At 40.0% G+C, this 13,121-nt stretch overlaps 1 protein-coding gene across 2 annotated transcripts in view; it reads right to left on the reverse strand.

The window, feature by feature from the left end:
- LOC140463572 (myoferlin-like) overlaps positions 1-13,121 on the reverse strand; it is a 231,721-nt gene that overhangs the window by 67,765 nt on the left and 150,835 nt on the right. For both annotated transcript variants that reach the window (XM_072557752.1, XM_072557751.1), the window contains one exon: positions 4,840-4,979. In XM_072557752.1, coding sequence (XP_072413853.1) covers positions 4,840-4,979 — 140 coding nt within the window. The remainder of the gene's footprint in view (positions 1-4,839; positions 4,980-13,121) is intronic.

A 13,121-nucleotide genomic window follows, 5' to 3' on the forward strand; every position in this document is an offset into this window, starting at 1 on the left:
AAATTGTGAATATGGTTCAATATCAGTTGGAAACGTGTTCCTGTTGCTTTGCTGGATTGGAGTAATTCAAATTCAGCAGCTTCAAATGAAATGAGATACAGATCAAAGTTCAATTTAGATTAAACCAAAACTGAGTTATTTATATGATGTGTGGTTTTTAGCCAGTTCTGACTAAATATTTTTATAACCATTGGATATTCAAAACAGTTTACTATTTAAACATTTACTTTTCCGATTTATAGCATTGTTCTTCTTAAGCCAAAGCTTCAAAATATAGTTCAGTATGAATTCAAGCCTCATTTTCTTTTTGCAACCTAGACCAACACAGACATCCCTGCCATCCAACCCCTTTGCCCCAGGCTTCAGACCAAGACAAGCAAATTAGGACATTTGGGCCATCAAGCCTGTTCTGCCATTGAATACACTCACAGCTGATCAAACACCTCAATGCTTTAACCCACACTAACCCCACAAGCCTTTACACCAGTGATTGATCAAAATTCTCTCTCTTCTCAAATACTGGAGTCTTCACAGTCCTGAGATAGTAAATCGTTGGAATACTCAACCGTCTGAGTTAAAATAAAACACAGTTCTAAGTGGTATTCTGGTTATTTTAAAAATGATTTCCCCGGATTCTGGATTCCCCAGCCTGTCAATCCTTCAAAGCTTTTGGTAGTTTTCAATGAGATCAACTCTTTCCTCAAAACATTTCCCCAATCTCTCTTCACAGGGCACTCCCATTACCCTGGGAACAAGTTTGGTGAACGCTCTGAAAACAAATGCTGGAGATCACAGTGGGGTCAGACAGCATCCATAGAGAGAGCAAGCTAATGTTCAGTTCTGAAGGTTTATCAAGACTCAAGTGTGGAGGGGACAGCATTTATGCTATCGTTTGTTTGGGGTGGGTGTGGGAGTGGGAGTGAAGAGAGCTGGGAGTAGTGGGTGTAGGGTGCCAGTGAAGAAAAGATATTGTTAATTCAGATTAACTGATTGGAATAGGAGAGAGAATGGCAGAACAGTGGTGTGCCTCCTGCCAGACGTGAAAGGACAGTAACTGGGATTGGTGGTTGGGTGGGGGTTGGTGACAAAACATGATAACACGCTTAAAAGAAAAGGGAAGAAAATGTTCACAATTTAAACAGGTGTTGATCTCATTAAGTCCAGAAGGCTGTAAAGTGCAGAGTCTGAAGAGGAGATGTTGTTCCTCCAGTTTGTGCTGTGACTCACTAGAACACTGCAGCATGTTGAGGACAGATGTGGGCATGCAAGCAGAATGCTGCGTTAAAATGATTGGCTATGGGAAGGTCGGGATTCTGTTTTGTGGAACATCTCCAGTTTGTGCGCAAAGAGTCACTTGGTCTACATTTGGTTTCTCCAATGTAGAGTCAGCCACATTGGGTGCAATGAATACAGTACACAAGATTGGAAAAAGGTACAGGTGAAATGCTGTTTCACTTGGAAAGACTGTTTCAGATCCTTGATCTGAACTAACATCACCTTTACTTCATCGGCACCCGATATGCACTACCCCTGGATCCACGTCCCCATACCTCCCCCCATTCCCCCAACCAAACTATAGCACAAGTGCTGCCCCTTCACATTTTATTTCAGCTATGGAGAGTCATCTAGACCTGAAACGTTAGCTTGCTGTCTCATCTGCTGTGATCTCCAGCATTTGTTGTTTTCAGTATAGATTCCAGCATCTGCAGTAATTTAGTTCTACACCTTCATTGCATTCCCTCAGAAGCAATACCATCTTTCCTGACATAAGCAAACCAACCGATACCTTCTAGAGCTGGAATAGCTCAGATACACTCAAATCTAGACTTCAGCCCTCCTGCACTCCAATCTTCTTGAGTTAAGGCTAACATTCAATGAGTATCCCTAACAACCTGCTGCACCTGCATGTTAGCCTTCAGTGATTTATTGACAAGGACATCTGAGTCCTTTGGTATAGGCATTCTAATATTTTGCCATTCAAGAAATACTCTGTACATCCGTTTTTCCTACTCAAGAGGATGATCCCATTTTTCAATATTATAATCCATCTGCCAGATTCTTATCCATTCACTAAGCCTCTCCCAGTTTTGCTGAAGCCATTTTATATCATCTTCACAAACACACATTACCACTTAGCTTTGTATCATCCACAAATTTGGAAATATTATATTTTGTCTCCAACTCCAAATCATTGATTTATATTTTTGAAGTGCTCAGATCCAAGTCCTGATCCTTGCAGCACCCCATTAAGCTGCAAACCCAAGGATGGCCCATTATACCTAGTGTTTTCTGCTGTTAGCCAATCATTAATCCATGCCAATGCAATGCCTCCTAAAGCGAGACACCTTATCGAAAAATGAGCATACTATATTCATCAACTCCTATTCAATTTTGTAGAATTTCCTAAATGTTACAAGTTCAACAAGCTCTATTTCCCACTTGCAAATCAGTGCTAAATATGCCCAAATGAAACCATTATTTTCCAAGTATTCATATCACATCTTTGGTAATAGATGCTATTATTTTGCCAATGGCCAACACTCTCACTTATTCCCTACTATTTAAGAAGGGAACATTTGCCAGCTTCCAATCTACAGAACCACATGAGGATATAAGATCAGGTCCTGGGGATTTATCACCTTTCAGCCACATTAACGTCTCCAGTGTAATCTTACTAGTGCTAATCTCCTTGAACTCAATCCTCAGTAGCCACTAATTCAGGGAGATTTGGGTCTTCCGCAGTGAAAGCAGATGTAATCATTTAGCTTCTCTGTCATTTCTCTATTCCCCATTGATTCTTCTGAATCTGCCTGTAATATATTCACATTAGTCAGAGCCAAATTTCTCCTTTCACTTATCTGTAAAAGCTTTAACAATTTCTTTTGGCAGACTGCATCCATGCTCTATTCTTCCTTCCTTGATCATTTTTAAAATTAACTTACAGGATGTGGGCATCGCCAGCTAGACTAGCTTGCATTGTCCATTCCAATAGTTAAGGGTCTGGATTTGCATGTAAGCCAGACCAGGTAAGGATGGCAAAATCTCCTTTCCTTTATGAACCAGACGGACTTTCCAAAAATTGACAATGGTTTCAGGATCATCATTAGACTCTTTATAAACCCCAAGTTATCAATTCCTCCTTTGCTGTATTCTAAAGACCTCCCAACCTTAGATTTACTATAATTTTTAGCAATTCTAATCGATTACCCTCAGGTAAATCATTAAGTGTTCATTTATTACATCCTTAGGAATAAATTCTAGCATTTTGCCAACTCCTGACAGGACTAACAGGTCTCTAGGTCCCCAACATATTTGTGGTCACTCATCCAGATAGGTTCTTTTACAAAATGACTATTAATTGGTCTTTTCTTCACTCCATAAACTAGACCTAAAATAACCTATCTTCTAACCAGGTACTGCTCTCTTGAGAACAGTCCTTAACACTTCAGAAAACGCATCCTCCACAGCTTGATACTAAATAGGTTTACCCAGTCTACATATAAAGCGAAGTCACCTTAGTTTTGGCCATGTTACATGCTTCATCTCCTGATTTATACAATGCCTTATGTTACCACTATCTGGTGACCTGTAAATAACTCCAACCAACGTCTGTTGCTCCATGTTGCTTCTTAGCTCCACTTAATCAGGTTTCACAATCCAAAATCCTGCCTTATAAAATTTCCTGATTTTATCCCTTTTTAGAAGTGCATTTCCACTTAGTTTGCCTTCTGGTCTGAACTTCCCTCAAGCTAAATATTCTTTGAATGTTTGATTCCCAGTCAATCAGATCATGCCCATTTACCCCTCTAGGACAACCTGATTGCAAGTACTGTGTGCACTTGGTCAGTGCCCATTGCCTTTTTTTTTGGGAGATCATTCCACATTCGAAGTACTCTCCATATTCAGCCTTTGGTCTTCCTGCCTTTTTAAAATGATTAGTTTTCCGACAGTGTGGAAACCGTCTTTTCTACTTGCTGTTACCAACTTCATTTTCTTCCAATTTGGGTAACACTGCAGTCCCCAATCTTCAAGTTACTTTAAGCCCAGCCTAACAGCACCAACTCTCATCAATCCCAATCCTGCAAATATATAACCCATTCAATTTATACAGGGGCCACCTTCCCCAGAATCATTCCTAATATCTCTGAAATTGGATGCTCTCTAATCAAACATTTAGTTCATTCATCCTTCTGATCTTGTAGAAAATGGCACTTGGAGTAATCTTGCGGTTACTGCGTTTGAAACCCAACTTTTTAAATTTCCTTCCTAGCTCCTCGAGTTCTGCTTTCAGGATTTCATCTCTTTTTAACTTAGGTCATTGGTAGCAACATGGACTACAACTTCCTGCCGATTCCCTTCCCCTAGAACAATGTCCTGCAGTCGTTCCCAGATATCCCTGATCTTGGTGCATTACCTCACACATTCACATTAATATTGCAGCTACCATGAGTCTGCCCATGTGGTCACAGAAACATCTTCAATTCGGATACTAGTCTGATCTACTTGTGGCCTTCTTTTACAGTGCTTTAGCCTGTCTTAGAGATATTGAAGAAATTCAAGGAAAAAGAACAGAATGCAGGTGAGTCTTAACCTTAAAAATTCCACGTAACAAAGCATTCAATGCTTTAACAATTGCATGAGGAAAATGCACTAACTCATCTCACTGCTTTTGCAATAAGAGGTATAGGCTGATTAAGTGAAAATGTTCCCAATTTAAAAAAGGCCAAGAAAAGTTTGTTCCAATGAAATCTCTCTCAACCCACTCTTATTAACCTGATCAGACTCACACTTGGTCATACACAACAGGTAAGCTTCCAAATAAAAAATGAAAAGTTGAACCTGTGTAAGGTTGGGTTGGTAGGTGCTGTACAACGTCCTCATTTCTGTGTGTTCTGGTACAAGTCCCTGCTGTCGCAGAACATGAAGTGCGAGCCGTTCTTCTGGAGGTCCAAGATGAATATTTAAAGTCTTGTTACGTTCTTTATTAAAAAAGAAAAAAAAACCAAAAGACTCAGAATTTTAAGGTCAAAATGCAGTGTAAGCTAAATAATAATTTATTCCAAAAGTGGAGGATATCCTTTTAACCTTTACTTCAAATTGCAATGCTTAGTTTTCTCACCCCTTCACCCCCCCCCCCCCCCCACCTCCCTTACATATTCTTTGGAGATTTCGCACTGGACCTCTCCACACCAATGCGTGCCCATTTTTGTTTTTGAATAGCAGCCGCCAGAATTATGTGATGTTATAACTGGCAGTGACCACAATGTTTCTTATTTTTTGGCTTTGGAAAGCAAAAGCCCAAAGTATTTATTGAAACAATGAAGCCACATGGTTCACCTATTTAGAATAAAGATTATTTTACTAAATAAAAAAATAAAAAAACATGAACACTAAACAACTCTAGTTATGTTGAAGGTATGAAAAGTACAACAAATTAGCATTGGTTACTCTGTAAATTGAACTTCAATTTCCATCCTACAACCACGTGACAAACATTACTCCTGTCAGATACTTAGCAAAATTGGACCATTAAATCATTTTGTCCAAGTACAGTTTCAATGATTCGTTCGTGGTTGAAACTTCTTGGGCCTTCTGCCTGCTTCTGACAGGGTTTTGCTTTACACCCAAGTGGAATTTGGAGGTGGTTTAGGCTCCCATGTCTCTACACTGGTCACAAATGACTCCTGTACAGCCACTTCCAGTCAGAAGTCTTGTTTTTAAACCTCCATTAACTGTGGACTTTAGAATCAAGAATTCATTCTCCCCAACCTGACTAGCCCAGAAGTGCAACTCATCCTCAGGAGTTCTTTAGCTAACTGGAGGTTAGATCTCCCTCAGCCAGCATGCAGAATTTCAACTGGAGTCTGTGATATACCCATGCCCTCTGATCTGGAGGCAGTTTGTTCCCATCTCAAAAGGCCTGATCAAAACACAAGGATTAAAGTTCTTGTTCACCTTTTCTCCTGCTTACCTCACAGGCTATATTTCCTGGAATGAAGATGCAGAAATCATTTAAGAGAAACTGTTTTAAAAAACATTCACTAACAAAATGCAGGTTTTCCTACATGGACTAATCACGACAACATCAAAAGGAAGGTATGATTGTTATATTACAGTCTTAGTATAACTTGTGATCCTTTAATTCTTGTTTTGATCACAGCATCATTTTCACCCCCTCCCTGCAAAAACACTTCTTCACATGGATGTTGAATATGGAGACTGAATTTATTGTCACAATTAGGCCTTTACAGAAATGCCCAAAGCAATTCATCATCTTACATTTGTACAATGTTGATAATTCATACAAAGATAAATGCCACATTTGCCTACCTATCATTATTGGAGATTTCATTTTTTTTTCTATGTAGGGGTAACTGGGTCTTGCATCTCTCCTGCATAATAGTTAATGACAAGTTTTCCAGTTTGAATTGGTTTTCTTCACACAAAATTAATCTTGATGAGAAACCACATGGGCATAAGTGCTGACTTGCACCCACTGCCTCAACTCTATACTTGGGTGTTACACTATGTGCAATCTTAAATAAAATAATTGCATTCAAATGATTAGAAGGTGGTACTCCAGCTTGATATTTTAACTTCTTAGCCTCAGGCCACAGACACTAAACTTCCCAATTTGAAATTAACAATTGCCTACAAATCACGGATTGAATTTGGGACCCAATGTAAGGAGCTCAGAGATACGCTAGGTGGTGTCTTTATTCAATAATCTAATCAGGGAATCAGAGAACAACTTTTTAAGTTTGATAAAAAAGGCACTGGATCAACATTAGTGATGTTGTCCAATAGAGGAGTCAAAGGGAAACCAAATTACATCTGTCTACTCAATGCTCCACACCTTTGCCTTTTAGCTCAACTATCAGGTCCTCCTTGTAGAGGGAGGAAGAGAGCTTCTTCAAGGCATCCTTGCCTTCCTGAAAAGGGCTCATGCCCGAAATGTTGATTCTCCTACTCCTTGGATGCTGCCTGACCTGCTGCGCTTTTCCAGCAAGACATTTTCAGCTCAGTATCAAGTCTTGATATTCATGGAGTGCACATGGCTCATGAGAAATTATTGATGGAACCAATGCAATCAGTCAAAATGGAAATATTCTTCCAAATCCCAGACACCACAGATGTGAATTTATTATTTACCAATCTAAAAGTACAATTTTATTACTGCCAACTTCAAGTTTCTCTTCAATTGCTAATCCTCCCACTTCTGTTTGATCTCAATATTTTATTAAGTACTTTTTCAGATACCTTCTGAGCATTGAATGGATTGCAAGGGGTTTTGAAATCTATACCTGTTAAACCTATCAAATTAAGATTCATTCAAAATTATCTGCTTCATCATAGACAGGTGTAGGACCTCTCTCCAGATCCATAACTCCATGTACTCAATTAAACAAGGTTTGAAATAGCAGAATGGTTTGCAACAAAATGCCCTCAAAATAAGACTTCAAGGAAAAAGTGTCCTTTTATAATTGACATCTTTTGGCTTAGAGACACACTTTTAAAAATTGATTTTGAGGGCATTTTTCTTTCTAGATCTTTTGCACAACATTTAACTTAAAATGATATCCTTGTTTCCGATGGCTGAAGGGTAAATAACAGTGGAGCACTGATTTAAACGTGATTGACATAACCCTGAAGCGACAGGAGAAATGTTTTTTTTCAAAAAGGGATAATGAGTAGTAAGGGTTTGTACTGCTCAATACAGCTTCAGAAAGTAACTGGATATATATCCAGACAAACAAAATTACAGAAACATGGGGAAAAAGAGTTGAGTGTGGTTGGGAAAAGTAGGGATAACTGGCTGTAAAATAGCTAACAGACTGGATGAGCTGATGGGCCTCCATCATGTGTTGTACTATTCTGATTTTGAGCATAAGCACAAAAGACCAAAAGAATGTGGTGCCCTCTTCCAAAACATGTATCTGTTTGATACCACCAAATACTTGTGACCAGAGCCTATTGTGTACAGAGGAATATGTTCTATACCTCCCTTTATATAGGCAACCGAAGTTTTATTCTGCTAACTTTATGCCATTGTTGGATTGAATGTGGTGAAATTAAACTGTGTTGACTAAACAAAATAATGTATCAGTTCAGCTCAGTTCAGGGAGAAAACAAATTGCTGAGTATATTTAAAAAGTAGATCAGTCTCATTCCTTTGACAAATGCTTTCATTTTAGATGTGCCTTTCTCATTGCCTATTGGAATTACAGATGAGCACGACTGACGGTGACTGGAATGAATTTCCAGGAAAGACTCCCCCTCTACATGCATTGCTCAGCAGTAATCAGGCTGACAACACAACACTATTGGACAAGGTGAGGGTCACACCAGGAGTCGATGCAGCTCAGACCTGCTGGTGCATCCAATCAACAGTTATTAACTAAATCTGCAAACGTGTTTTCAAATTTGAGATTTCGTAGTGATACCATCCTGCACGATCTTATGGAGAACTATGCAGGCATTGAAACCAACTATAAAAAGGCTTCTTTCAACAGGATACATTAAATGATGCTGTTCTCGATTTGTCTCGCCTATTGCTGGAATCTGGAAGGAAATAGTTAACAAGAGCATGGCTTCGAAAGATTTTTTTTATATGGAACATCTGCAGCTTTGAGACAGCTGCCAAAGTACAAGTTAAAATAAACTGGTGAAAGGAAGCTGCCCAGTTCATGGAGAGGGCAGAAACGATATAGTGCAGCGAGTCCCTGACACCGTGTACACAGGCAGAAAGAATCACCCCCAGCTGCCCGCTACAAATCTCCCCTAGATCAGCAAAAAGAAATGCTCTTCACAACATTTCACTCTCGTTTTAGCACCTATTATCCCTACTTTTCATACTCTCTGGGTTCATTCGCATGTCAAACTGACCTGTCTGGCTTGTGCATCTGCCCACTCTTTACTGCTCGAGGACACTTTCAATCTGTTGAAATCAAAAAGTAAAAAAAAAACTTGCCCTATGTTTTAATTGGATGTATTGAGCCTCGGCATGTATTTTATGCTATGAAGGGTCAAAAAGTGACTAACTATGCAAACAACTGTGAAGATTATCAGCAAGTCGTACACAACTGCCAGACCCAAATGCCTGCAATTACCCAATTTAAGAAAAACACCCATAAGCCTCATGGAGTTTGAAATCTGAATGTTACAGTAGGAGTGACATTGTTTCATTGTAAAAACTAATTGCACTGGCTTTTGAACTTAGAACTAAAGCACATACGTCGCTAATTAAAAAAGGGGAAAAAGTCACATTAAAGTTAGTGTTAAAAAGCTTTAACAAAAAGTTCACCAACTTTCCAAGAGATCCCACAGTGGCCCCTGCTGCCTGGACTGTAAGTTGTGTGCATATCAGACACCTATATCAGCCCCGCACACCAAGTATGTTCATTTAAATCCATCAGCTATATAAAAAAAATACAAAAGGGAGGTACACACCCTGGATTCAAACATTGAGAAACTCAACTTTCAGTGCACTATTCTGTGACTTAACTTTAAAAGTTCAGTAAGAGTAGAGGGCAGGTGGATCCTGGAGAAGTAGGATCCCTAAGAGTACCCAAGACTCAGCACTGGGAAGGTGTTCACCAGCTTCTTTATGGTCTCCATCAGATTTTCTTGACTTTAGCTTTCGTTGCCATTTTCAGTGTGGAACATGGTTTCGATAGCTTTCAAACAAACTAATTTCACTGCAGCATTTTCATTTGTTGTTAGGTAGATTTAGGAGGGATTTGTACATCCTAAAATGTGTACGCAATACACAGTACACACCAAAGAAGAGAAAAGTGTTGTATATTTGGTAAAGTGAAGTAGTCAGCAACATCATGGGAAAACTGTTGACAAACAATCAAAAGGAAGTCTATCAAAATAAGTGTTTAGTTCGGAGGGTGGGAGAAAAGCAGTATTTTGCATAAGTTGAAATGGTTAGCAATCTCAAACTTGGTGCAATTCAAAACATCTTCAACTAGAACTGTGCTGTAACATTTACCTTGGGTAACGTGACAAGGTAGAATAGAGGTAATATGGCTCAATGGATATATTCATACATGGTATGATAGTAGAAAACAAGAACTTAGCAAGATTTTGAGTTCCATTGATTAGGTACACTGCACAGCTGTCAGGCTCAAATTCTCTTATTTTGAAGTGTCTCTGGGCTGGATATATTTTGAAGTGTTGGCAGGTGAAGAGATCGTGCTCACTCCTGGGTTCTGCTCTAGTTTGTATGGTATCTCTGACCAGCTCAGTAATGCTCCTTTCTGGGTTGACTGAAAATAAAGAGGGTTCAGTGGCACAACCAACACAAGTCACAGGAGACATGTGGCATATTTGGTAAAATCAATTGGTCAGCATCATAAAACACCATGGATAAGCAAATATTAATAAAAGGAAATCTATCAAAGTGCACAGCTTGTCATCCTGCTTTATCGAACCACTTGTCATCCAAGGAGAGCTGTTCCAATTCCTTCAACCTATCCTCACTGAAGTTTGTCATCCTTCGAACCATTTTTGTAAATTGTTTCTGCACTCTCTCCAATGCATTCACATAGTGCAGAAACAATGTGAATGCATTGGAGAGAGTGCAGAAACACTCTCCAATGCATTCACATCTTTCCTGTCATGCGGCACCCACTGTACACCACAGCCCAGAGGAAGTCCAAGCCGTCCGAATAAGGAGTTCCTCAGATTTACTACCCTTGGAGAAAAGGCTCCTCATCTATCATAAATGACTGACCTTGTTTTGAGATGGTTCTAGGCTCTTCCACAAGGTGAAGCAACCTTTCAGCATTTACCATGTCCAGTCTCCCAAGAATCTTTGTTTCAATAAGGTTTCATCGCATTCCAATAAACGCCAAATGAGAACAGGTGCAACCTATTCAACCTCCATTAGTTCCTCCATACCTAGCCTATGGAACTTTCTCCCTACCATCTCCAATGCTAGTACATCTTTCCTTAGGTAACAGGACCAAAAGTCTTCAGTATTTTTTTTTCAGGTGTATTATATTTTTAGCAATACCTCCCTTTTCATATTCCATTCTGTCAATAAAAAGGCCATCACCTCATTTACCTTCCCTATAACCAGGTGAACTTGGATGCCAGCTTTGTCATTTTGCGCAAGGGCCCTCAAGTCCCTGTGCTGCAGCTATCTGCAGCTTTTTCCCTCCAATAATATTCAGCTCCTTTATTCTTCATGCCAAAGTGCATCCCCTCACATTTTCCACATTATATCCTATCTGCCAAGTTTTTATCCGTGTATGTCCCTCAACAGTTGGTCATCCTCATTACTTGCCTTCCCACCTATTTGTGTATCTTCTGTAAACTTGGAAATAGTCAACTCATGTCTCTCATCCAAGTCATTATATACTGTAAATCATTATGGCACCAATATTGACATACTGGTAGCAGTCTACTTACAAATGCCATCCTGAAATTTCCCATTTTGTTTCCCCCCAAACTCTATTAGTTAGCCAATCCAGGCTAATCTACTACACATGGGCTCTTAAGCAACTTTAAGCGTGATATCTTATTGAATACACTTTGAAAGTCAAAATGTTTAAAGTACTGGGTCCCCTTTATTGCTCCTATTTATTACCTTCTCAAAAGAACTCAAAACTCATCAGATATGACTCTGCTCAATTACATGATGTATTCCTAAACGCTCTATTATATCCTTTATAACTGAAGCTTGACATCTGTCAGAGTTAGAGATGTACAGCACGGAAACAAACCCATTGGTCCAAGCCGTCCATGCCAACCAAATATCCTAAATTAGTCCAGTCCCATTTGTCAGCACTTGGCTCACATCCCTCTAAACCCTTCCTATTCATATACCCATCCAGAAGCCTTTTAAATGTTGCTACTGTACCAATTTTCATCACTTCCTCTGTAATACATTCCATACATTGACCACCCTGTGGAAAAACTGCCCCTTAGGTCCATTATAAATCTTTCCCCCCTCATCATAAACCTATGGCCTCTAGTTCTGGACTCAGACACCAGGGAAAGGACTTTGCCTATTTACCCTATCATTGCTTCTCTTGATTTCATAAACCTCTAAGGTCACCCCTCTGTTTTGACAAGAACTTTCAGGTGAGAGCACTCCCGTGCATCTGCTACCTTTGTTCTTCTCAGTATTTTTGGGAGGAGTTCTGGTATATGAATGAATGGGAATGAAATGTTTAAGACAGAGTCATAGAGATGTACAGCACAGAAACAGATCCTTCAGTCCAACACGTCCATGCTGATCAGATCAGATAAGCTAACCTAATCTACTCCCATGAATGAAGCTCATTCCATACACGCACCACCCTTTGCATGAAAACGTTGCCCCTTAGGTCCCTTTTAAATCTTCCCCCTCTCATCCTAAACCTATGTCCTCCAGTTCTGGACTCCCCCACCCCAGGAAAAAAAAAGACTTGCCCATTTACCCTATCCATACTCATGATTTTATAAACTTCTATAAAGGTCATCCCTCAACCTCCTACACTAGGGAAAACAGACCCAGCCTGTTCAGCCTCTCCCTGTAGCTCAAATCCTCCTACCCTGGCAGCATCCTTGTAAATCTTTTCTGAACCCTTTCAAGTTTCAACATCTTTCCGATAGGAAGGAGACCAGAATTGCACGCAATATTCCAACAGTGTCCTAACCAATGTTCTGTACAGCCGCAACATGACCTCCCAACTCCTATCGTCAAGCAGGTTCCTTAACCTGGGATGGCAAGCAGGGAACATTCATCACAATCACAACCTGTGCCTTGTAAGTGGTAGACAAACACTGGAGAGATAAGTGGCGAGTTACTTGCCTCCCGGTTTTTGACTTGACCTTGTCAGCAAAATATTTAGATGGTTGGTCCGATTCAGTTTCTAGACAATGTTAACTCCCAGTCAACATTACCTCTAAGTTGTTCATTGCCATAGATGCTCCAACATTCCACATGTGACAATCGTGGCCACCACATTATTTCTGAAAGTTGATGCCGCACAGAGACTACAGAAGCGTAGGGCGGCACGGTGGTTAGCACTGTTGCCTCACAGCGCCAGAGACCTGGGTTCAATTCCCGCCTCAGGCAACTGTCTGTGTGGAGTTTGCACATTCTCCCAGTGTCTGCGTGGGTT

The sequence above is a fragment of the Chiloscyllium punctatum genome, chromosome 38, assembly GCF_047496795.1.
Source record: "Chiloscyllium punctatum isolate Juve2018m chromosome 38, sChiPun1.3, whole genome shotgun sequence".
NCBI classification, from domain to species: Eukaryota; Metazoa; Chordata; class Chondrichthyes; order Orectolobiformes; family Hemiscylliidae; genus Chiloscyllium; species Chiloscyllium punctatum.